Raw genomic sequence first — 25,882 nt, 5'->3', positions numbered from 1 at the left:
CTGCAGGTTTTTCTAGCCTTGCTCGCGAATTATGAAATACAATTATTAATTGAAGGTGAAAATAACCCTGTTCTTGCAGTAAAGCCCGAAAAATTCGGTGAAAGTGTCGAAAAGACGGTTCATTCAAAGTTTGACCTTGTCGCATCACTGTTCTTGACTTTTACAAAGATCTCGTACATACTTCAGTAAGAAAATCTTGTTGGTATCTTGATAAAAATTGGCGGAATTCCACTAGAATAGGGTGAAAATGAAAATTGTGTTCAAGTGTGAAAAGTTCAATTTTTTTCTACAACCATTCGTCAAGAAGGTTCCGAGGTGAAAGAATATCTTTCAATTTTCTGTATAAATCGGGAAGTACTGGCGAAGGTCTATAAATCTAGTTTTACCACATCTCGAGAAAACTATTGAAATGCCATCGATACGCGTTACTTGGCATTTACGTGAAATTTCACCCACCCTAACACACGCGAATCTTAATATTCCGACCTAACCGAAAATAATTTCGACACGTGTGGTGACACAATAAAAAAACGATGACAATAGAGCGGAGAACGAGCTCTTTGTAGGTATGGATGGATGTAAATGTTTAAAGATCGAATTACTCAGTGGTAATTGCGGAAAGCCTGGGACTCTTACCCCGTTTGGGATAAGGGGATAAGAGGAGTTGCGCCGTCGAGTGTAAAACACCACTCGACTGGAAACAGAGGAGGTTCAGGCGTTCTTCAGCCCGACCCCTTCACCTTTTAACTCCACTCGTTCTTCGCCAACTTATCCTTGCAGTCTCGCGTTTCCCCTCATAGACACTCAATTCCTGTGCTGAATTCAAACTTTTCGTATCGTCGTTGCGTCACGTTGGAACATTCGTTATGATAGAGATGGAAATTATATTGAATCAGGAAAGGCAGACGTCTGAAACCTCGTTACGATTCAAACCTGCTGATTGGAATTCAATTTTCGTTATTTATCTCGCTGTTTTTCTTTTCATTTTTGTATCCAGTTTCTCCATACTTTTACCATTCAATTTGTGTCTGTAGCATAGGTTGAGAACACTCTAGTCAAATTTGATAAATTGTTCACGTTCACGTTTGAAATTTATACATTCATATGGCTCGTGTAGGGTTCGGAATATGAAATCAATTTCCAAACGAGAAAAAGAAAATAAACCCAAATCATTCACGGTGTATACTTTATGCCTGAGGGGTTTGAAAAAATATCCCGAGTTTAGACAACCATTTTTGAAACTCACTGAAGAAAAAACTAATAGTGAAACTTATAACGTGATCCGCGATAAAGAAAAGATTGAGAACACACGAAATTTGATTCTGTGCGACATTCGACATCGACTAAGCTGCATATAAATTTTATCAAAGTCATCGAGAAGCTGTGTGCAAAGAGATACAGTCGTCAAGTATTCACCGTCACGGTACGCGTATCGAGGTCTGTTAAATTTTTGATAAACTTGAAAGAAAACAAAGCGGAAGAAGAGAAAAAAGGGATGGAAGAAAAATACACAAAAGAAAACCATAAGTTTATTCAAAGCATTTTATCGCACGATGCGATTTTATTAGGGGGACGCTTTTTCCAGGGAAACCGACTTTGTTGTTCACTCTTCAAACGGCGAGGGGTTACAAAATTGTTGGTTCAAACGGCCGGGTGATGTAGGCACTTATCCGGGCCGTCCGTTATCCTGGCATCTTTTTGAAACGAGATATTATTCATAGTGTAGCGGGGGAAATTTTTCCTTCCCCAATTCGGATCCCCTGTATTTTCACTTTGTTTCATATCTTATTTTTATTATGTACCGAAGACTACATCCCTCGATCGAACGATTAGTTGCGATGATTGCGCGGAGAAGATTTTAATTGAAATGGTATTGCGTAAATTTGATGGCTCGATGATTCTCCATTCCACTTGTCTCCGTCAATAGTCATTGTCGGTCAGCGTTTATTTAATCGTGATTCGAGCGTTCGTGTCCTGTAACTGAATTTCGCTAATTCTCTTGATCAACGCGCGATGCCGATTTGCCGATTTGGCTTGCTATTAAAATTTAATCAAAGATCCTCAAAATGCATTATTGCTGCAGAGTAAGCGCGGAAATATATTATACAAATGATTTCCGCCGGATGATCCGTTTTAAAAACGGGGAATAAGACTCTACGTATATCATTGGCAAAATTTCCGACCGATCCTCTGCAGCGATTTCTTCCAAAGCTTGATTTTCCGTTTTCTTCATCCCGCACGATCTTTATATACCGCGTTTTCCGTAACGTCTTCGTCTTCCGTTCAGCCCTGCTTAAAAATCTCGTACATAAGAACTGTTGCAATCGATAATCTCAAAGCCGAATATCTAAACTTTTGGAAGAATTTTAAATCTTTTGCAGCTGATCAATAAAACCCCGGAATAATTCTGATCAACGCAATTTTTATTACTTCAATTCGACTCCCTGTCTTAATTTCTGTACCGTGAATACTTTGAGATCGAATCGAATGTTCCCGTGATGAGAAAAGTTTCCGTTGAAAAACTCGTGATGAATATTCGAGTAAATTTCGCTACCGAATTTTTGTGCCATAGATTTTTCACTTCTCATTTAAATTTTTCATTCATTTTTTCATTTCCTCTATTCCTTGTCTCTTACCACGCTCGTCCTAGTTCTTTCACTTCTCTCCTATACATATATGTGCCTTATATACCTACTTGTTTATGTTCGTTCTCCGGGGATATGAATAAATGAATTCTCTCGCCGTCTCTCACTCTTTCTCTTCCTCTCTCGCAGCACTTCCATCCCTTTTCGACACAATATTTCCATCTCCCTTCCCTTCGGATTGTTGTTCTCTCTTTCCCGGTAACTTCTCGCGACTCGTTTCTCTTATGTAAATATTCATCCTCGACTCGCATATTTTTTCAAGTTCTTGTCGAGTCTCTATTGCTCAAGTTATATTGAATGCCTTGCTCGGAGTCACGGGGCAGAAGTTCCGATCAAGGTTTCACCGATTCGATAGTTTCCATCCTTCGCAAAAATCATATTTCACCACGTTAACAAATATAGTCGAGTGTATAAAATTCATCACATTCATATCTACACAGTGTTCATTTGACTAAAACGTGAATGAAGTTAAGAGTTGTTCATCTTTTGACGAAATCCCGCTCATCCTTTTGAATAAGGTATGCAGGAAGGCATGTTAAATTCACCAATATGTATTTCGGTCCTGTTTGGCCAGGATTCGTCTGCTCGAATGATGGATGAGGAGGGCTGACTGGCTGTATCGGAAACGCGAATGCAGCCTTTACAATCTTTCGATACTTTCTTTCCTCACGGGTTCGCAGGCTTCGTATAGGTAAAGGGATAGCAGATAGTAGAGGGGGTTTGCTCAGGGGTAGCGAATAGAAAAGAACGCCTGCCAAGTGAGTGAATAGTGACAAACAATGATGAACGAGCCCTCCGGAAACCGAAAAAGGGGTTGTCGGGTAAAGTTTGAGGAAAAAATGAAGGGCAGTAGTCGGTGGTGTTTGACTGGAAATCGACCGGTTCTCCTTGCAGACTGCAAGAGTCGTCTCCTTGGAAATTTAGGTCAAATCTCGCGTCACTGAGAAACGAGGCGAGGGATGCTGCAGACACTGGGAGAAAGAGAGAGCGGAGGGAAAAATGAAGTAGGTATGCTCTTGGCCTCGTACCAATAAGTTTTCTTCTCTCGGTCGATCGCTTCGAGCTCTCGATTGACCGGGAACACAGCTAACAATAAGAACGACAGAATTCGTTTTAAGTAATCAACGCGATGGTGAGGATGATTAAGGTCAGAGGTTGATTAATTTTAAGTTCGATGTTCAGGGTAGCTGTCGGGTACCGTACTACCGGCCCGTATTTCCAATTCGAAGGAAAGATATTGTTCAGTTCATGAATTACTAAGTTGGTCTTTATTCTCAAGTGTTATACTTCTTTCAATCAAAAGAACTGTTTGTTGCTGGGACTAAAAAGCACCATCGAGATTAATGCACGGGGTGAGGATACGCTAAGCAAGAAATTGGGTGACTTTCAAATGCAATTTAAAAATCTGAAATAATTCTGAACAATCGTGTCTTACATATAAAAATTTTTGCACACTGAGCTAAAGTCGGCAGGTGTTTCCTTTCTATTTTGTCGAGTAGAAAATTATTTTTTGACAGAAGGGAGAGTCAGTTATTTCTGAACGGTTGCTCAAGCATTTTTACACATGACATCGGTTTCTTTAGAATTTTTCCAGATTCTTCCGAAGTAATGAATCATTGGAAAAATTTTTCAAGAATAAAAATCTTTTGCGAAAAATCGTTAACAATTCTTAAAAATTCGGTAATACATATAAAACTCAAAACAAATCGAAGAGGTCAAGGTCGATTTGACGTGGAATGCCCCATATGTATTTTTCTTCTACGGTAAATTGTTCGAAGAGCTGGTCCACGCGGCGCTAACTTCGGAACGTATTAAAAGCGAATGCCTCACCTGTGAAAATTTCACAAATTGAATTATCGACTTTTACCGAATGACTTTTTCCATTTACTTCCCGCCTCGCAATTTCACCAATTCAATCAACTCGATATTAAGACTGGTTCTCGCCAGTCCGCACCAATAATTTGGCACATCGAATTTCCTGATTGTTCTGCATCGTAAGAGAGATCAAAACTTCGAGGAATCCTTCAGGACTAGTTGGTTAGATGATGTTGGTTGCTTTCAGATTATTTACTGGTCGATCTCGGAAGAATTAAATCATACCGACCTCAATTCAAGTAATTAATTCAGGTTTTATTTTGATGAGTGATTAATTTTTGTCTAGTACGGGTAATGAAATATCGTTTCTCTAATACTAGAGAGATTACATTATTATACTATCATAATTATCGGTATAAGGTACTTGTCTAGATCTAACAATAAGTAACGATATGTAAGACAAGATCCACGAAGTGCATGTATATCATATTGCTGTGGATCTGATAACAATGCAATTGTCTGAACAGAACCCCATCTGAATTCTGCAACTCGCATAAAATAATGCGTCACATCTAAAAACAGTTTGAGCTTTGTGCCGTTAATTCAGAAAAATTCATTGAGCTTAACGAATGTTTCACGACAAGTCTAGCAACCCTGCTAACCATTTTCCGCTTCCTTTCAGTATGCAAAACGCGCTTACCTGTCCGTGTAGCGCAGGTTACCGACACTATTATGGCAGGGTTCCAGAAGCGGAAACGTTTGTCTTTAGCTAACGATGCCGTGGTTGGCTAATCTTTGTCTTTAGCTTGTGGGGTAGAAATCCTAAGCTTTCAAGTTTAGCCCCAACGTAACCAAGCTAAACTTCTTTTTCTTCACGAAAAAGAAGAAACAATGGCTCACCGGTTTTTTTCTGCGTAATCGCTGCTGATTGACTAGTTGAGTTGAATGTAATCAGGTTAATCATCATACATACGATTATTTTTTATGCAACGCATCTTGTATCTCTTGAAGAGATTTGCCTTTCGTTTCGGGCATAACAGTCAGGCCGAATACCAGTGAAGTTATCGCCACTGCCCCATAAAGAAAAAAGACGCAAGCCTCGCTCGTGATCTCCAACAACGATTGATAAGTCTTGCTGGACACGAACGAGAACAGGCTGAGTGAAACCCCAGATAAACATGCAACCATGCTTTTTATGTTCGGAGCAAACAATTCGCTGAGAACGGTGTTGGGTACAGGGCAGAGTCCGATGTACAGAAACACCTCGTAAAAAATAACCGAGAGTATCAAAAGCCACTGCAGACTGGCAGGGTCGAAGTTAGCGTCCAAAAGAACATAGTGCACTCCCAGGGCGATCATCGATGCTGCGGTGCCAGCGCTCGAGACTATCAGTAGCGTTCTTCGCCCACACTTATCGGCCAGATAAATTGTTGCGAATCCGGCAAGAATTCCAGCCAAACTGGCTACTATGACCATTGTAGCCGGTGGAATCACGGTCAAACCACCGTTTGTCAGGATGATCTCCAAATAGAAGATAAAGCTGCTCATTCCGCTGAATTGCATGAAGAAGTAAAGCAGGGTCACGATGATTCCGGCCTTTCGGTTCTCAGGTATATTGAGCTCGCGAAACTTGTCAGCGAGCGTGACTGATTGGGACTCGTTGATGAAATCTTGGATGGACCTCACCTCAACGTTGACGTCCAGCCTGGGGTTGTACTTGGCTATCGACACTTTGGCCTCTTCTATCTTGTTCGTGCGAACGAGATGATACGGCGACTCGGGAAGCCAGATAAAAAGAACGATGTAAATGATATTTGGGACGAGACTTATCCAGGCAAACACCGACATCGAGACGTAGGCACCGATCGTGTTTCCAGTCAACACACCCACAGGCAGTCCGATGCTCGCGAGGGTTACCAACGCACCTCGAATAGCCGGACTCGATATTTCTCCAAGATACAGCGGAAAACTGCTGTAGCACATCCCCACACTGAGGCCAATGACGAATCTTCCCACGTACAGCCAGTCCACGGATCGTGCAATGATCATGGAAACCCAGCCGACAACGCAAGGAATGCCATTGAAAACCATAGTCCTTTTACTCCCGAAGTAATAAACACTTATTGGTCCGGGTACCGCGCCTACGACTCGTCCCAGGTTCAGCATCGACGCTACCCACGAAGCTTCATCCAAGGTGATCGGAAGCGACGAGTTCTCCGCTGTCAGCTTGGCTATAAATGGCGATGTCCATCCTCCCGACATACCGGTCATGAAAAGCAGTAATGCGGCTGTAGATGACCAAATGTCAAATGTTATCGCAGGATTATTTGTGAGGAAACTTGCAAGCTGATCACAGCTTTCTTCTTTTCACTAACCTCCCAAGCTTCCGATGTACTGCAGCCATAGTATGCCCTCGCTCGAGACGCTGTCACGCTTCGCTGTCATGCTCTTACTCTCAACTCGCGACTCTGATAAGAGATCCGAAGTTCATCCTGCGTCCAACTTCGTGATACTGGTCGAGGAGTACAGTGCTCGTTACTACATATTTGTCTATTAAATTTATTCTGATAAGATGCCTGATAAGCCATGATTAAAATTATGACGATTTATAAAGCTATAAATGGATGTATAATCTTATATGTGTCCCAATCACTTCAGAATACGTTTGATAACCTTTACGTATCTCGAGCGTATTGCATTTTGCCGGTGACCTTGAACCGCGCTAAGCTCTTCGTACCACTTTCTGATATCGATTTTAATTCATGAAATAACATTGCATACTGTAAAATTTTGCAGATTTTGTAAAACAAAATTCGCTTTCGATTTAAAAACTCTAAATTGGGTTTAATGTAAAATTAGGTTGTAGCTAAAAGGATATTTATTTTTATGATTCTATTATATGAAAAGGTTCAATTCTATAACCAAATCGGGTAACATTTCAGCCTGTTTCCCGGAATATCAAGAAGTTTTGAGAAGAGTAATAAATTGTAGTTGTCCAAGTGCACCGGATGCTTTCTACTTACTGGAAAATTGTACCACGGAATCCGTCAGAGTCATATTTTTCTGCAGACGCAATAAATGGACGTTTGTTTTTTTAGTAGTGTACATGAGATTTTCTTTAAGCAAGTTCCAGCTTGTTAGCGAATACGTGTTTCTAACTGATACGAGTTGAGCTCGAGAGTGTTTTATGACTGGAAATATTAGAAATATTTCTTATCGTTCTTCGTACAAGACAGCGTTCTGGCTACGTGCTATATATTTCTAAAAAGTTGTGTGGGGAGCGAGAAAACTTGAATTTAATACTGTTTGTAAAAAGAATGATTAGTCTATGCTTGATCAAGTAGAGCCATTTTGTAATCAACTTATTTTGACTAGATTCTATATTGTACAGTTAGGTCATTTGATTATCTCAGCCACTATTCAACAGAACCGCTATATTTACGCTGTAATCAATCCTTGCGTGTGCGAGATAATTCAGCGTTTTATTTTTTGTGTAAAATGATTTGAATTTCTTGGAGAGATTTGCCTTTCGTTTCCGGCAATACTACCAGACCAAATATTAATGAAATTAATGAAATGCCCCCGTATAACTAAAAAATCCAAGCCTCGTTCGTGAGGTCCACTAAAGATTGATATGTTTTTGTGGACAGAAATGAAAAAAGCCCGGCTGACATACTGCCTAAACAGGCTGCCAGGCTCTTTATATTTGGACCAAATAACTCGCTTAGAACTGTGCTGGGCATCGGGCAGAGCCCAAGAAACACGAACACCTCGTATATGAGCATACAGACTATTAGAAGCCACTGCAATCCAGCAGGATTAACACCGTTGTAAAAGAGACTAAAGTGCACCCCGAGGGCAATCATAGATACCGCGACTCCGGCACTGGAAACGATCCACAGCAATTTTCGCCCGCATTTGTCAGCCATGTAGATTGCCAAACATCCGGCTAGGATTCCAGTGTGGCTGGTGGAATCACAGTCAAACCACCATCACTCAGAATGATTTCCATGTAGAATATGAGAGAATTCAAGTCGCTGAATTGCATAAAGAAGTACAGCAGAAAGATGATGATCCCAGCTTTTCGGTTTACGGGTGTATTGAACTCTCGAAGTTTATCAACGAATGTGTTGGACTGGGTCGTCTTGATAAAATCCTTAAGAGACTTCACTTCAGCCTTGACGTTTGCTCCAGGGTGGTATCTCGCTATTGACTTTCCAGCCTCTTCTATTTTGTCCTTACGGATGAGGTGGTAGGGCGATTCGGGCATCCACAAGAACAGGAGCGCAGAAGCGACGGTTGGCACGAGACTTATGTAGCCGAATACTGCCAGCGAAACATAGGTGCCAAGTATATTTCCGATGAGCGTTCTTATAGATACTCCGTTAGTAGCGAAAACCACCAAAGCACCTCGGATTTCTGGATTAGAAACTTCTCCAAGGTAGAGGAGATAGCTGCTGAACGTCATTCCGATACCAATGCCGGTGACGAACCTCGATACGTACAACCAAACCACGGAATCTGCCACGATACTCAAGATCCAGCCGATCGCCAAAGGAAATCCATTAAAAACTAGTGTCTTCTTACTTCCGAAATAATCAGCGCTGATTGCTCCAAGTAGCGCTCCCACGAGACGGCCAAGATTCACCAACGACGCCACCCAGGAAGTATCGCCCAAAGTGATCGGGAGTGGCGAATCTTCCGCTGTAAGCTGTGCCAGGTATGGCGACAACCATCCTCCTCCCATGTCAGCCACGAGAAGTTGCAGTAGGGCTGCGATCAAGAAAATAGTTACGTTTTTACGCGTTTTTACTAACGTCAAAAATCCGGGAGAATAAATTGGTCTTTACTAACCTATCAGTCCTCCATTCCATTGTAGCCACAGTATCTCCTTCCGCAACGCACTAGTGCCCTTCAACTTCGCACTACTGCCTATCAGTCGGTGATTTTGCAAGGAGATCGAAGTATCTGAGACTTTCAATATGACCACACTGCTTGGTATCCCGACTGCTAGGTGTTATTTATTTAATTTTGGCATGCTCATAAGACTATTGATAAGCGGGGAAATGATTCTGTAGAAACGAATCATAAGCGAGTCGTAAAACCGAATCTAATCGTCTGCTTGTGGAACAGCCGCGCCGCATTTAGAATAATTTTTCTGTGGAACTTTCACTCTGTAAAAACGGTGACTTTTGTTTGCGAAACATTGACGACTCGTAACTTCTGCTCCATTCTTATCTGATGGAGCATACTGTTAATATTTTCTCGAGGATTAAGTCAGTGCAGTTGTCTCGTGAAGAGTTAGTACGATAGAGTCAGGCAATATTGCATACATTCTGAATAACGCAGCGTAACGGGAATTTTTAATAAGAAAAAGTTTCAAATTATTTTGATGAAACAAATACGAGCAGTTGTTGAAAAATTATATTCATCCTAACCTATTGCGAATTAGAATATTTTGTACGCTGTTTTATATGCAGTATTTGCAACAGGATTCAATTTCTATGCTAGTTGATCTATTTACAAAATAATTTTAACGGCGGATCGAATCACAGCAACGTAGTGCAACATCCTGATTCAAGGCAAGATAAATGACAGAAATTAGGGACAGGAATTCAGATCACTGACACTTTAATCACAGCATAGTAATAGGTTCGTTCAATTAAGTTTATTTCTTATGCAAAATAGCTTGGATCTCTTGAAGAGATTTACCCTTTGTTTCCGGCATAGCTGTCAGCGTGAATATAATAACCATTACCATAAAGGCGGCGTGCATCCAAAATACGTAAGCTTCACCCATAATATTTACCAGGGGTTGATATACTTTGGTGGAAATGAAGGCGAAGAGTCCAACTGAAATACTGGCAAAGCAAGCTGCCATGTTCTTTATATTTGGAGCAAATAACTCACTGAGAACGATATTAGGAACAGGGCAGAGTCCCATATAGACAAAGATATGGTAAATAATCACAGATGATACGAGCGTCCACTGAAGTTGAGCAGAGTCAAATCCGTTGCTTAAAAGCGCAAAATCTGTTCCTAAAATGACCAAGGATACGGCAACACCGACACAGGAAGCGATGAGCAGCGTCTTTCGTCCGCATTTGGCAGCCAGGTAAACAGTCGTTAACCCACCAAAAATAGCAGTGGCACCGCCTATTATGACCATTTTAGCCGGTGAAATGATGGTCAATCTGCCTTTGGTCAGGATGATTTCCAAGTAAAACAAGACGCTGTTAACTCCACTTAGCTGCATGAACACATAAAGCAGCACGACGATGATGCCGGCTTTTCGGTTTGCAGGAACATTGAATTCTCGAAGTTTATCTGCGAACGTACGGGATTGAATCGCATGGATGAAATCTTGGAGGGACTTCAACTCAACCTCAACGTTTACTCCGGGATGGTACCTCGCTATTGACTTTCTGGCCTCTTCTATCTTATCCAAACGAATAAAGTAGTGAGGAGACTCGGGCATCCACAGGAAAAGGAGCATGAAAACTGTGGTTGGCACAAGAGTTATGTAGGCAAAGACTGTCATTGAAACGTAGGCACCAACCACGTTACCGGCAAGGACTCCCACCGACAAACCGGTGCTCGCCAAAGTCACCAAAGCTCCTCGAGTCGCGGGACTTGAAATTTCTCCGAGATATAGTGGAAAGCTGCTGTAGGACATCCCTAGGCACAGTCCGCTAATCAATCTTGCCACGTACAGCCAGATCACGGAATCAGCCACGATAGTGCAAACGCAGCCGACGATTAACGAAAACCCATTGAGAAATAGCGTTCTTTTGCTTCCGAAATAATGCACGCTCACTGCTCCGGGAACCGCGCCTATTAGTCGTCCGAAGTTCAGCAGTGACGCTACCCAGGAAGCTTCGTCAGAGGTAATCGGAAGTGGTGAATCTTGAGAAGTTAGCTTGGCTAGATACGGCGACGTCCATCCGCCCATCATGCCGCACACGAAGAGCATTATCATAGCTGTTAGCAAGTAAACGGTACTCGTTACTACGTTGCAATTTGATATTTACAATTTGAGTAAATTCGGCTTACTGCCTTTCACTAACCTCCCGCACTTCCAGTCCATTGTAACCACAACAGGTCACTTTGCGATTCACCAGGTTGCTTCGAGGTCATTCTGCTGTCGTTACGCTGATGGTTTTGACAGGAGACCGAACTTTGCAGGTTGTTGAAATTCGTGATACTACGTCAAACGATAGCTCTCACAAAATATTTGCATATATTTGCAGCTGTGATAAGATTGCAGATAAGTAATATCTTCGACCTTCCAATCTTAGAATTCATCCGCATTTCAATGTACACTCAAGACTCTAGTTGTTCTTTTTCATGTTCTACATGAATTTTTGATATTTGCTCAATCCATGTTGATAGTTTTGCAATCAGACTTCTCTTTGTCCCTCCTTCGTAACCACATATTGCTGGCGTATGACTGCGTTTGCTGAAAGTTTAATAGTTAATTTCTCCCTGACTTAAAAACGATTACTGCCATTATTCTACCTGGATCAGGCAGGATATTTTCTTAGTTGTACTTCCTATAATTGAATTAGACACAGTTGGATAATTTCCGTTAGTTTTATTGAGATAGAAACTGATATTAGAGACATCTGGGACGAAGAATTACAGAATCGTTACCACCACCATGGTTATTTTTTATTTTTTGTATAAGATTTTTTATTTTCATATAAATCATAGCCTTTACGTTCAAAGTATTTACATCAGAATTTAAGTAATAATTGTACATTGTTGGGTCAGTCGCTGTATATTTACCGTTTATGCAATGCATCTTGTATCTCTTGAAGAGATTTCCCCTTCGTTTCCAGCAAACATACCCAGACAAATATTATTTCAATTACAATGAACGATGCGTGCATCCAGAATACGTAAGCCTCACCCATCAGGTCCACCAGGGGTTGATAAGTTTTGGAGGAAAGAAAGGCGAAGAGTCCAACTGAAACACTGGCTATACAAGCTGCCATGCTCTTTATATTCGGAGCAAATAATTCACTGAGTACTATACTAGGAACAGGACAGAGTCCAACGTGAACAAAAACTTCGTACATGAGGACGGACGATGTTATCAGCCACTGTAGTTCAGCAGAATCAGTTCCACCGTTTAAAAGGGCGAAATGTGTTCCCATAAGCACTAACGAGATGACAGTTCCAACACAGGAAACGATGAGCAACGTCTTTCGTTTACATTTGGCAGCCAAATAAATTGCCCCTACAGCACCAGAAATTGCAGCTCCACTGCCTACCATGACCATCGTGGCCGGTGGTATAAAGGTCAATCCGCCATTCGTCAGAATAGTTTCCAAGTAAAACAATACGCTATTGAGTCCACTCAACTGCATGAACAAGTAAAGCCCGATGATAATGAGCCCAGCCTTCCGGTTTTGGGGAATATTGAATTCCCGCAGTTTACTTCGGAACGTTTGGGAGTTCGACGCAGTGAGAAAGTTCTGAATGGATTTCACCTCAACGTGGATATTGATTCCCGGGTTGTATCTTGCGATCGCCTCCTCGGCTTTCCCGATTTGGTTTGTTCGGAGTAGGTGATGCGGCGACTCCGGAAGCCACAAAAAGAGGAGTATGGCGACGACGGTTGGTACAAGGCTTATGTAGGCGAAGACTGGCATGTCAACGTAGGCACCAATTATGTTCCCGCAAAGCATTCCCACCGGCGCACCACAGCTTGCCAATGTCACCAATGATCCTCTAATCTTGGGGCTGGCGATTTCTCCAAGATAGAGTGGAAAACTACTGTAGCTCATTCCCATGCTCAGTCCACTGACGAATCTTGCTATGTACAGCCAAACTACAGAATTTGCCATTATGATGGAGATCCAGCCGACGATCATAGGGATGGTGATGAAAAACAGCGTCTGTTTGCCTCCGAAATAATAAACGCTGGCTGCGCCAGGCACTGCTCCCGTCAGTCGGCCAAAGTTCATTAACGAAGCCACCCAGGAAGCCTCGGCTGGGGTAATATGTAATGTTGAATCAGGGGTTGTAAGCTTGGCAATATAAGGTGACGTCCATCCTATCATCAATCCAGAGATGAAGAGCAGCAGCAAAGCTGTAATTAGACAAACGATAACCATCAGTACGCTGTGAGGTATCAGACTGGGTTCATCTGAAATCGATCAACATGATAGCGGGGAGAAATTCAAATCATTCGATGAAAGATATAGTAGTCCCTGGTCAGTTGTAAATACCTGTTTTTCTTTAGATTTTTGTGCATAAAATTTTTGTCTCCTTTCATAGTCATCACCATTTCCTTTGGGAAAACTCGCTGGTTTTGAAGATCGTACAAGTGCACTTTTTTCTAAACGTGCTAGTACTTTTCAATCAATCGATGGACTTGAGAAGAACCTGCCTAATCTTGTAGCTGTCAAAAAATTGACATAAATATGCATGTTTTTAAAAATAAATTTGCATGCATCGATCAGTACAAGAGTAATAGCAATTTCGAGAGGATACTACACCCCCTTTCCATCCCGATCAGCCACTTCCAAAAAATTTATACAAGGTTCGCGTATCTCGGAACCTTTTTTTTTTTAAATGATCATATCGCACGAACTTAGGGTTGCAAAAAAAAAGTTAGCAAATCGACATAGGTGTCTTTGAAAATGCATCCAATCCGACAAATGTGATCAGATGAATCTTCCGGTTTTTTTTTCTTCATATCGGAAGATATTTTATAAATGAAAATTGTCTGCACAAATCACAAGAAAAATAAGACCTTCAACTTCTTTAAATGTGATTTTCTCGACGTTTTTAACTTTTCATGGTTTCAATTAAAAAATAATGTGTCGCAAAAAATCGAGTACCTTGTCAACTATTTTTTAAACTACCGAATCGGTGCAGTGTTGCATCCGCTTAAAAAAGCGTTCTTCAAATTACCAAAGATTGTTATATAGTTATATTAAGATTTGAATTTCCCCCCCAAGCTTCTCAGTGATTTGAGATGAACCGGCCATTAGCAATTCGACGAACTTAGCTCGTTAATAATCACTAACCTCCTAGGCCTCCGATCCATTGTAACCACAAAACTCTCTTGTGCGGACGTTCTTTTATGCACGTTTCAATCATACTCACGGGTTTTTTACTCGCTAATTTTCGCGTGCTACCGAATATATATACTCGAGTACCTCCACCTTCTCCAGATCATGTGATAATGTGTAGATGTTGGGTAATATTTGCGTACATCTGTAGTACTGATAAGATTTTAGATAAACAGTGAATATTCAAAAAATTCAGAGCCTCTTCTTGTTCAAATGCTTGTTCAAGGGGTTACACCTAGTTGGCGACCGAAAAAATGGCGCGTTTTTGTGATTTTTTTTTGGCATAATGGTTGCAGGTTTCGAACTTTTTTTTCCACAATAAAGGGTATGTCTTTGAATATGTTTTATAATTTTTTTATTGGAAAAAATTCATAAATGTAAACGATATAATGTATCCCTCGGACCACTGTTCAAAAAGGGCCTTCCGCGGTGACCACTGTAACTTCCCAACCAATCACTTGAAATCAAAAAACCAAATAAATTTAGTTTTTGTATCGCATTATCTAGTCCCTAATCGAAGGATTTGATACAACGTTACTTTTCGAAAAAATGGTCGCCGATCGAAAGTGAAAGTCTAAATTTCGGTGAAAAAATCACTTCATTTTCCTTGATATAAAAAAAAGTATGCATCGAAAAAAAAATCCTTCGATTAAGGACTGCCTTTTGATATAAAAAAAATGTATGCAAAATTTCAAATAAAACGGTCCACTCATTTTTGTGATATCGTTGTCACCGATTCTGAAAAAGTCGTTTCGAGAAAAACGCGTTATTTTAAAGTCGGGTGTATACATAGGTAAAGTGTAATTTATTATCTCTAAACTGAATCATCGATGCCCGGCTCATACAACAATCCTTCTGCAGACGTAGCAGCCTCTAAAATTGCAATTTGATGTTGTCTTCGCGACATCATTCATCTTCTTCCGTCCCTCACGCGTGACAATTTCGGCCGCAGCTTATTCCCATTACAAATATAAACCTTCTGATTATTTCATACGTGTGGCCAGCGTACGAACACGATGGAATTACGCGATCGTTGCACTTGTCACACACGATAAATCTTAAAACCTAGTCCACGCGTTGCGCTCGTTCGAAATTTAACTGCACCACCACAGTCTTTACACTCCACGAACGTCGCAATCGTCGAGAAAAGTGTTATAAAATTTATGATTCGATATTCAATCGAATAGAGCAGCTGTGTGTTTTAAATAACGGTCCTCTTTTTATATAAAGTACCTGCTCCGTTATTCCTAAGTCGCGCGGCATGCGGAACCTAACTGCAAAAACGACCGTAACTCCGTCAATTTTGAACGAATCGAGTTTTTCAAAAATTTTAAGTAGATGTAACCCCTCAATTAATCGACGGTTCCCTTTCATCACGTTTGTAGTGGTATTGTCGGGTAACTGCTTTGTTGCTAGCGATCTACGATCTATCTATTTCTACGAGCGTGCAAAGCTGCTTCAAATTTCGCGTGTGTCTTCCGGTTGTCTACGTAATGCGAAGGAATCGTGAACGTTTTGAAGTCTGATCCTCGTTTATTTTATCCAGAACCATCTCGGTGTTATTTCTGAGTAGAAGTTAACGCAGGTAAATAATACCCAACCTTGGGGAGAAGTTCAAGACTAGGATTCAATCCGCCACTTGAAAGAATAAAGTTTGCACTTAATATGACCAACGACTCAGCAACTCCGGCGCTGGAAGCGGTGAGCAATTTTTTTCCGCCACATTTAGTAGTCAAATAAACCATTCCCAGTCCACTGCAAACCCCAATTGCACCGTCTACTGTGACCATTGTAGCTGGTGCAATAACAGTCAAACCGTCCTTGGTCGGAATAATTTCTTAGTAAAATAATACGCAGTCTACTCATTCAATTGCATCAACGTGTATGTAAAGCAGAATGACGGTTATCCCGATGTTCTTCTGCGGGGGGATATTAAAGTTTCGAATTTTGTTTCCGGATGTACGTGATTTTGTCCACTAAGTAGAACAGCATCTTATCTCAGTATTCGGTTGAACTAGATCGTATCGCAGGGTTTGATTTGACATCGTGGGATTATCTGAGGCTGCAACACTAATTTGTGAAAAATGAATCGACGTGCTGGATTATTTATTAACTGTGGTCAAGATTTAATAGCACTTCACTAAATCGTAGCTCTGTTCCGAAGCATACAATCGTTTGTATTTTTATGTGGTTTATTCACTTTATCTCATGTGAATTACTGATTAATAATGTTTGTCAATAGTTTTATAAAATGCATCACTCATTGTCGATCAAATGGCGGTGTTGCAATATGTCATAATGAAAGGCAATTGATGCATCTATTAACCGATACCAGTGTCTTTCTGGGCAAATGTAATCTACGCAAAGAAATTCATCCTAATGACTTCGTTCGTTGTGAGTGCTGAGTTTAGATTAGCTTTATCATCGCAAGATTAGGTTATTTTTTAGGTTTTCATATTAGGAAATTAGAAATCTTCACCCGACAAAGATAACATACCGGGCCTTCTATGTGAATTTGGAACGACCAAAACGCTGCCGGTTTCAAGATCGGTTCAAATCTTACAAAATAATTTTTCAAAATAATGAGCGCCGGTTTCCGTGGATCCTTATCAAAGACGTTCAGACATTTACAATCGACATGATATATGTGGGAATAGATAATGTACAAGTTTAATTGCGTATAAGTTTTTGCACTGATCCCTCAAGTAATTTTTCAACAAACTTCAAATATGCTGTATTGAGGAGTAGTTGAGATTATGAAGTTAATCGTCAGATAATTCAATTGAGTTGAACTTATCGTCGCATGTTCATCAGTCAATAAACTTGTTATCTAGTAACATTGAAAGAACCTTGTTTATTGTAAATACGAACCTCATTCTTCATCAAGATTCACATGAGCTGTAATCAACTTTTGTTCATTTCTTAAATTTACCTTCGGGCGCAATTGATATCTTTTATGGCTGTATAATCTAACAAGCTTAATCGATTAAGTCGGTTAAACTGGTTAATTAGCCAATAATTCGATCGGTCAACCGGCCAAGATCGGTTAACCGTCCGAAATGGGTAAACGATTTAATCAGTCAATAGTTAATTTGGCTGAAAACTAATTTGAAGAAATATCAATTGACTGGTTAATCGGTGACGTTTTAAATGTTTCAAATTGTGAGTGGTTTTGGCCGCTGAATCGGTCAATTTCTGCAACCCTAATTTCTTTAATGAGTAAACGATTATTACAGAATTTGCCACGAAGCAAAATTAGGCAGGTGTATTGCGGTATTCCAAAAAATTGCATCGATATACATAATTTGATTTTGCTCGATTTTATTTTGTGCATGTATCTTATAATATGCATACAAATTTAAAAAATTATTATAAAAATTATCTAAGAAATGATGTTCAAATAATTAAGTTAAAAAAGTTTTAGATATTACGTCGCCTACTATGAGTATAATGTAGACATTTTACCACCTATGTGTTTTATGCTAGCTCCTAATTTTAGTCAATCTTTGTGATTTACGATGACGCTGGACCAACTTGTTAGCTCGTTCCTTCGAGCATATTTACAGTACTAAGATTTGCTAGATATTGCAAAATGCGCGTCAGTTTTTGTGCGTAATCGTGTTGTTGAAAAAAACTGTAAGATTGATAGGTATGAAACTAGGTGAAAAATTATAGCTTCTGTTTACTTGCCTGGTAAGCAACTCATCATTCGTTCTCACTTCTAATTGACGATTAACGATTTATCTAGCTCAGAAAAAAAAAAAAAAATTCTGATTCTTATCGTAGCGAAGTGCTGAGGACGACGGTCATTGGTTTAGAACGATTCAGAACTGTGTTGAACATACAACTCTGGACAACGTACACGGCAAATATGTTTTTCTGTGAGATTTTACTTGTTCATCAGTAATTGCTGAATCTCTTGTAACGATTTTCCCTTTGTTTCGGGAACGACAACCAGCGTGAATATCATCGCAATAACCATTATCGCTGCCTGAATCCAAAAGACGTATGCTTCGCCGAAAACATCCACTAGCGGCTGATAAGTCTTGGAGGAAATGAATCCTGTTAAGCCCGCAGAAATGCTTGCTAAGCAAGCTGCCAAGCTTTTTATGTTGGGCGCGAATATCTCGCTGAGAATCATACTGGGCACTGGCGTCACTCCGAGATAAACAAATACCTGGTAACTTACCAGGGATAGTATTGGCAGCCATTGCAATGGCACGGGGTCAAAGCCTTGCTCGAGAAGAATAAAATGCACGCCAAGGGCGACCATGGCCAAAGCTACTCCAAGACTCGAGCCGGCCATTAAAATCTTTCGACCTAACCTATCGGCCATGTACATCGCGAGCCATCCGGCAACGATTCCGAGTGCTCCAAGAATTATGACCATCATAGCAGGGTCAATGACGGTCAGTTTGGCATCAGTCAAGATGATCTCCATGTAAAACGTCACACTGTTCAATCCGCTAAATTGCATGAACGTGTACAAGAGCACTACGATGGTACCAGCTTTCCGATTCCGCGGTATATTAAATTCTCGCAGTCGATCCATAAATGTCAGAGCGATTGTGCTCGTTATAAAATCGTTCAGCGCGGCTACTTCGGACTTGACGTCTGCCTTTGGGTTGTATCTGATTATCGATTTCCCTGCAGCCTCCAGGTTGCCCCTGCGAACGAGTTGATGAGGAGACTCAGGTAACCAGAGAAAGAGGATGATGAAAGCGATGGTAGGCACCAGACTGATGTAGGAGAAGATGGCCATTGAGATGTAGGCACCGATTATATTCCCAGCGAGCGTTCCGACCGGCAGTCCAGTCGTCGAAAGGGTCACCAACGCTCCTCGAATCGCAGGGCTTGAAATTTCTCCGATGAAAAGAGGAAAGCTGCTAAAAGCCATGCCTATACTCACTCCGGAGGAGAACCTCGCCACGTATAGCCAAACCACGGAGTTCGCGACGATCAGGCAAATCCAGCTGAGGATGAATGGGAAACCGATGATGATCAGCGTTCTTTTACTTCCGAGAAATTGAACGCTGACTGCCCCAAGAATGGCTCCTAATAACCGACCCATGCTGATAAGCGATGCTACCCAAGACGCTTCGTCTGTTGTTATGGGGAGCGGCGAATCCGCGGCTGTCAATTGAGCCAGGTACGGTGATGACCAGCCCAGCATCAATCCGCCGACAAAGAGCATCTGTTGAGCTGCGAAAAGCAACGTTCTTTATTCTTATATTCTACGGGCTAATTGATTTGGGTTTATTGCTTTACTAACCTGCTAAAGCGCTGACCCATTGCAACCACTGGCTATGCTTGGACGCGAATCTTGATATCATATTGATTACAACTTGGGAGAGCGACCGGAGGCTCACTCATTGAACACATAAATGATACTGGACGGACCAGCTGATGAACATTGATTTATATTTCTTATCATTGCAGTGATAAGATAACAGAACTTACCTCCTGTGGTTATGCACTTGACTTAACAGTTAACTAGCTTAACGTAACGTCTTAAAGAGTTACAGTGCGATAAGTCTATGTATTCTAAGTTTTCTACCAATGAACTTGAACTCGGATGAAGTATATTGGTAAGGCAATGACTTACTTCTTACCGAAAAATTTTTGCTGTTTAATTGCTTTATATTAGCCTCAGGTGTTTGTATATTTATCTATCGTTAGTGGGATGCCTTACTCACTGTCGATTCCATTCTAGTGATAAGTGCTTCAACAAGAGATACGTAACAGCTAGTAGTTTGAAACTGAACTACCGACAAAGCCTCATCGTGATAATTAACTAGTAACTTGGCTTTTTTATTCATTTGGAATAGAAAAATAAGTAAACTGGATTTTGAACAATTTTTTTTACAAAATATCCGTGGAATGATGATATCTTTCTATGAGTTCCAAAACGCAAGATGGACTAGTTATTCAAAAGCTTTAACAAATTTTCTCCTACGTTATGATTTGCTATGACTTGAAGCGAATGGGTTGCATTCAATTTCAGATGTAGCAAGCAAAGCTCATTTAAGTGCAACTTGACCCGGAGAGGGAGCAGTTCGCTGACTTTGGGCTCTGGCACGAGGGATGAGGAAACGGGAAGAAGTTTCATCATCCGCAAGTTCTTCTTGCCGCCTTCCTCGGGGTGATCCGGACCGACTGATCGTGGTTCACTCGGATTGGAAGTTAAGCCTAGAACATCGTGGTTCCTTGGCCCCGCTGTCTGGAACATCACGGCTTCTTCAACTGCATTGAACTGTCGTTTGATAAGATTTGCTTACCCCGAAACCAAGCGTCTCAACGTCTCTTGCTCCTAAATAACTGCACACTTACAGAACCCACATTTCCTCCAGTCTTCCAAGGCTGAGCAAAGAGGGAACCGAGAAGACCTCGGCTGTATGTCGTGATGGGAAGTGATAATCCATCCGCTGTGAGTTGGGCTAGGTATGAAGAGTACCAACCGTACATGAGAATCTCTGCGAAGATAGCTATCAGCGCTGTGACAAGCGAACCGTCTTGTTATGTGTTTCTCTAAGAACTTATCGAGAACTGTATTGATTGCGGGTCAACTATTCAATTTCTTAACTTCATTAGCGTCCGTTGCCAAGCTCCTGGCAATATGGATTAGAATATAATCGTTGGTTCAGCCCATCTCCGATTCCTGCGCTCCATTGTGACCACAATATATTCACACCCAGTTTTTATTCGGTTCAGATATATGGACGTACACGTTTACACTCTTCGCTGAACTGCGATTCTGACTGTGGCTGCTGCTGTGCTCTGACTTGCTACGTCAACTCCGGGCTATTGTTAAGCATTAAGTCGACAGATAAAATTAAGAGGTTCTCCATGTGACATGATAATTTGATGCCAGCCAGACGCTGTCAGGCTGTTAGCGCGAATGTGGCACCTTTGAGAAAAATAATGAACAATACAAGGAATAGTACGGATGTGTTCTTGATAAAATGATTTATTGTCAAGATCACACAAAACATTTCTTGCATGCAAAAATACAAAAACTTTTTCAAAGTTTAATATTTTTTCTGAATTTACGAAATTCTGCAGCTCTATCGAATTCATACGATTTGGATAGCAACAGCGGGTGCAAGAAGAGAATAATCGTGAAACTGCTCCATACGTAATGACGCTATGCGTCGGGCTAATAGAAAATGATATCAAATATGCATGGCAGATGTCGCTATAGGTTACCGATTTACTCACGGATATAAATGAATTTCTAAGGCTGTGAACGTGCCGTGAACTTGACTGTCATTTCAGAAAGCAACTCGTATTTACGCAGAACACAATGTACCGCTCATTAACGCTCACAAATCGAATGCACATTGATCTCGCGTTTCTGAAAGGGTACAAGTTGTGTTTATTGCCTGATGAATATTTTCACTATCTCTATTCCTATTGCTTATCTCTATGCCAATACTTACAACTAATATCGTGTTTTAATCACTCCAGGCTTATCAAATACAGATGCTCTATTAAAAGTATATTCTACCAGCTTTCGTTTGTCTTTATGCTGTTATCACGTCACTTCATGACTGTCACTACAAAATCCGCCCGATTAAGATCTTGATTCCTTAGCCAAGGACCATGATCTTGAAATAATACTAATTATATACCCGTAAATAATTACATTATATATAACTCTACTAGTTTCGTTGAAATTTGTATTCGTGAAATTTTTCCAGAAAGTGGATTAACGATATTCAAAAAAAAATTTTAGCGCAAAACGTTATTAATTCTTTTATTTTATCCGCTTGATGCAAATTTTTTTGATATTTTATTCGAAAAGTAATCGAAACTTCAGTCAGTGATGTGTGGTTTGACACTTGAAAATTAGACTGTAATAAAAAAATGTTCGAAAAAAAAAACCAACGCGTTGGAATTGTAAACACTAGTTTATTGCTACATAAATTATGAATTTCTTATCTTACCATGAATCGGCAATCTCTCCATCCCGAAGCAGAGCGTCTTCTAAAAAAACAACTCGCACAGCCAATTTTCGCAACATTCTTTTGCTGTCCTGTTCAAGAACCGAATTCTGTTCAGGGAAGGTGCGCCTATTACTCGACTCAAGCAACTATACCTTGGTTAACTTTTCTGATTTTTCACCACACAAAACTCAAAATATTTTTAGAAGTGCAATCTTTTGACGCACGTGGAAAAGTGTTGATTACATTCAAAGTTTGAAATAGTCGTAGGTATGTTACGTAAAATAGATGCACCGCGGTGCCCTAATTTTCAATATCCTTCCTCCCTCCTCCTCCCGATAAAGATAATTTTTTATAAGTTTGAGTCAACATGGCGAAACCGTTCCAATTGAATCCCTACACACAGTGTCACCTACTTTTTCATCAATAAATTTTGTATTTCCTGTAGTGATTTGCCTTTCGTTTCCGGTATCCAAACTGCAGAAAAGATTGTGCAGAATATCATGAGCAACGCGTGCAACCAGTAAACCCAAGCCTCTCCTACGGTGTCTATCAAAGGTTGGTATGACTTAGTCGCCCCGAAGGCGAAAACCCCACTCAAAATGCCAATCATACCGGCCGCCACACTTTTTATGTTAGGGGCGAAAAGCTCGCTTAGAATCATACTGGGTACGCCAATCATTCCAACGCAGAAACTAATCATAAAAAGTATCGTAGTCGTGATTGGCAGCCATTGTAATGAGTCAGGATCAAACCCGTTATCCAATAGAGCAAAGTGTACCCCCAACCCCAGCATGGTCACGGAAACTCCAACGCTTGAGAATATCATGAGTACCTTGCGTCTGAATTTATCAGCTATGTACACCGCAACCCACCCAGTCAGAACTGATGCTCCGCTGTTTATGATCACCAATGTAGAGGGCTGGATGACGCTCACCCCGGCAGAAGTGAGAACTGTTTCCAGGTAATAAATTATAGAATTCATCCCGCTGAACTGCATGAAGAAATACAATACGATTGTGATGATCATGGCTCGTCTATTCTCCGGTATGTTGAACTCTCGTAGCCGTTCTTTGATTGTCGGAGAACCTGAGCTTTCGATGTAGTTCCTTATTGATTTGTACTCGATCTCAGGATCTATGTTCGGGTTGTACCGGATTATAGATTTCATCGCATCCTCTGTTTTTCCGACGCGTACGAGGAAGTGAGGAGATTCAGACAACCAGAGGAAGAGCAGGACGAAGCATACATTTGGCACCAGGCTTATGTAGGAAAAGATCGTCATCGAGAGGTTGGCACCCATTATGTTACCGGTTAGTGTTCCCACGGCCATTCCAGAAACGGAGAGAGTCACCAGCGTGCCTCGAATTTTTGGACTCGAAATTTCTCCCAGAAAAATGGGAAAGCTGCTGAATGATATTCCCAAGCTCAGTCCGGCTAAAAGCCTCGATGCGTAGAGCCACGCTACTGAGTCGGCGACGATGATACAAATCCAGGCTAGTATCATTGGAAAACCAACGATTGTCAACGTTCGCTTTCTACCGATCCATTCGACCCCAATGCAGCCGAAGATCGCCCCTAAAAGTCGGCCTACATTCATTAGGGATGCAACCCATGATACCTCGTCGGTGGTCAATGGTAGTGGCGAGTCTGCTGACATTAGCTGCGCCGTGTATGGCGAGGTCCATCCGATTTTCAGGCCAATCGTCATCAACATTAAGAATGCTGAAAATGATCACAAGTTCGTAACAAGGTTCAGAAACTTCGTCGTATGATTGTGCGAAACTTTCTGCCAGTCATGCAGATCTTTTTCACGTCGGAACATATTCCGTAATTAAGTTTTTACCGTTTAGTGTTCAACAGGTATTCCAATGTTGTTAGACTTAAATTTATCCTCAAATATTTTCTAAACTCAAGTGGCTGTAAAATATGTAGTAAATAACGCGACTAGATAATTGTGTTTTACTTACTTGATATTCCTGCGATCCATTGCATCCATAAGGTACCTGTGAACCAGCTACCGGTTTTGGTACTTATCAACATTTAACTGATAATTTAGCACAAACGTTGTTGCTGAACGATGGAAGTTAAATCACACAGAATTTGAGCGAACTGAACTTCAATTTTCAAGCACTATGAGTTTTATAGTATGTACCTGCGCTAGATAAGATATTGGAGTACAGCAAATATTTGTAATATTTCAAATGAGGATTCTTCCTTCATCTCGTTATAATGTTATTTATACACGCTGGTGATTTCGACAAGTCACTTTTGTTGTTATTTATTCATTAGGTGTTAAATTTGTTATTTACCGAATAGATTAATTCATGAAATTATTAGAAAGTTATGAAGTAAGAGTTAATAACTGTGCAACACCACTTCAATTGTCAAGCTGGTTCTGGTTAAAGGTACCGCAAAGTTGGATAGTTAAATTTCTGTATTTGAAATTTTACATATTAATACATAGAATAGCAGAATTGTCACATGTGTCACATCGAAGATTATCTGATTTGTCGTGCGAATGTATGGCGTCAGTAATATTCAGAGTAATCGATACCTAGTATATTAATACGTAATGATTATGCAAATATCAATTCCAATAATAGGTATACATGTACCACAATTCTTGGTGATTTTAACGATTTCGACTGGGGCGTGAGTCCTTATATCAATGTCGTTTCATATGTTTCACCTCAGTGTCATCTAACGCAGTCAACTTAGTCTTGAGAAGAAATTAGTCAAGTACAAGTCAATTCAAGTTAGCGGATCGTGAAGTTCGGTAACGTAGTTTATTCGTAGCTATTTCGTATAATACTAATTATTTCGACGTCGACCTGTCTCTTTGATACCGTCAAAACTGCCTATTTATTGACGAATGTATTAGGATCGTCACCCGGAAAATGCCTTAATTCTTTTCCTGTCCACACGCATCCCTGACCTTCACGGAAAGCTCAGTGGCTGCTTTTTCCTGTTTATGGGATGGTCTCGTATTATGAAACAATTTAACATAACATAACTTACTAGCAGCGATTGTTTGTACTTACAATTACTCTTCGATTTTACGTTTAAATAATGATTAAAAAACTTCTCACGCCACGCTTCCATGCCAAGTAATATTAGCTAAAATTCGTGTGGGATATCGGGGCGCCATGAATATTTGGCCAATTACACTTACAGGTCAGTAATTCATGGTGGTAACTTCTGTTAAGTTGTTTTCGCCGTGGTTATCAAGTCTCTACTGTATAAAATACTTATGATTTGTACCTGTTGTTGTACGCAAACAGTGGTCATCTACTTCACACACCTGACGTCGTATTTTCCATTTCATTTTTTAATACTATCCCAACAAGCACTGGGACGTATAAATAGCGTATAAAAGTAGACCGTGCATCAA

General features: G+C 40.6%; 7 protein-coding genes across 9 annotated transcripts; all 7 read right to left on the bottom strand.

The window, feature by feature from the left end:
• Positions 1-4,026: 4,026 nt before the first annotated feature.
• On the bottom strand, positions 4,027-7,227 carry LOC107219362 (facilitated trehalose transporter Tret1-like). The gene is made up of 2 exons (XM_015657559.2): positions 6,836-7,227; positions 4,027-6,748 (listed from the first exon to the last, which is right to left on the bottom strand). The coding sequence occupies exons 1-2, from the start codon at positions 6,903-6,905 to the stop codon at positions 5,436-5,438; spliced, it is 1,383 nt and encodes a 460-aa protein (XP_015513045.1). The 5' UTR covers positions 6,906-7,227; the 3' UTR covers positions 4,027-5,435.
• An 823-nt stretch (positions 7,228-8,050) lies between these two features.
• On the bottom strand, positions 8,051-9,546 carry LOC107219360 (facilitated trehalose transporter Tret1-like). Its single transcript, XM_046739271.1, has 3 exons — positions 9,315-9,546; positions 8,519-9,233; positions 8,051-8,426 (listed from the first exon to the last, which is right to left on the bottom strand). The coding sequence occupies exons 2-3, from the start codon at positions 9,205-9,207 to the stop codon at positions 8,051-8,053; spliced, it is 1,065 nt and encodes a 354-aa protein (XP_046595227.1). The 5' UTR covers positions 9,208-9,233; positions 9,315-9,546.
• A 427-nt stretch (positions 9,547-9,973) lies between these two features.
• LOC107219372 (facilitated trehalose transporter Tret1-like) lies at positions 9,974-11,966 on the bottom strand. The gene is made up of 2 exons (XM_015657568.2): positions 11,528-11,966; positions 9,974-11,441 (listed from the first exon to the last, which is right to left on the bottom strand). Exons 1-2 carry the CDS (start codon positions 11,595-11,597, stop codon positions 10,129-10,131), a joined length of 1,383 nt encoding a protein of 460 aa, XP_015513054.1. The 5' UTR covers positions 11,598-11,966; the 3' UTR covers positions 9,974-10,128.
• Positions 11,967-12,039: 73 nt separating this feature from the next.
• On the bottom strand, positions 12,040-14,626 carry LOC107219359 (facilitated trehalose transporter Tret1). Its single transcript, XM_015657555.2, has 2 exons — positions 14,501-14,626; positions 12,040-13,557 (listed from the first exon to the last, which is right to left on the bottom strand). The coding sequence occupies exons 1-2, from the start codon at positions 14,571-14,573 to the stop codon at positions 12,245-12,247; spliced, it is 1,386 nt and encodes a 461-aa protein (XP_015513041.1). The 5' UTR covers positions 14,574-14,626; the 3' UTR covers positions 12,040-12,244.
• A 3,239-nt stretch (positions 14,627-17,865) lies between these two features.
• Positions 17,866-19,958, bottom strand: LOC107219368 (facilitated trehalose transporter Tret1). The gene is made up of 2 exons (XM_015657565.2): positions 19,818-19,958; positions 17,866-19,747 (listed from the first exon to the last, which is right to left on the bottom strand). Exons 1-2 carry the CDS (start codon positions 19,876-19,878, stop codon positions 18,435-18,437), a joined length of 1,374 nt encoding a protein of 457 aa, XP_015513051.1. The 5' UTR covers positions 19,879-19,958; the 3' UTR covers positions 17,866-18,434.
• A 377-nt stretch (positions 19,959-20,335) lies between these two features.
• On the bottom strand, positions 20,336-21,296 carry LOC124293233. 3 transcript variants are annotated; one of them, XM_046733285.1, is made up of 3 exons: positions 21,129-21,296; positions 20,876-21,039; positions 20,336-20,788 (listed from the first exon to the last, which is right to left on the bottom strand). In XM_046733285.1, exons 1-3 carry the CDS (start codon positions 21,131-21,133, stop codon positions 20,466-20,468), a joined length of 492 nt encoding a protein of 163 aa, XP_046589241.1. In that variant the 5' UTR covers positions 21,134-21,296; the 3' UTR covers positions 20,336-20,465. The 3 variants fall into 3 exon arrangements, 2 of the variants coding, with proteins under 2 accessions (XP_046589241.1, XP_046589249.1); XR_006903149.1 differs by having other exon boundaries at positions 20,336-20,765; positions 20,876-21,296; XM_046733293.1 differs by having other exon boundaries at positions 20,336-20,798; positions 20,876-21,296.
• A 218-nt stretch (positions 21,297-21,514) lies between these two features.
• On the bottom strand, positions 21,515-24,591 carry LOC107219371 (facilitated trehalose transporter Tret1-like). Its single transcript, XM_015657567.2, has 2 exons — positions 24,459-24,591; positions 21,515-24,213 (listed from the first exon to the last, which is right to left on the bottom strand). Exons 1-2 carry the CDS (start codon positions 24,529-24,531, stop codon positions 22,901-22,903), a joined length of 1,386 nt encoding a protein of 461 aa, XP_015513053.2. The 5' UTR covers positions 24,532-24,591; the 3' UTR covers positions 21,515-22,900.
• Between the last annotated feature and the right edge of the window lie 1,291 nt (positions 24,592-25,882).

This window comes from Neodiprion lecontei, chromosome 1, assembly GCF_021901455.1.
Source record: "Neodiprion lecontei isolate iyNeoLeco1 chromosome 1, iyNeoLeco1.1, whole genome shotgun sequence".
NCBI classification, from domain to species: domain Eukaryota; kingdom Metazoa; phylum Arthropoda; class Insecta; order Hymenoptera; family Diprionidae; genus Neodiprion; species Neodiprion lecontei.
Note: the sequence above shows the minus strand (reverse complement) of the source record. Positions and strands in the feature narration are given on the sequence as shown.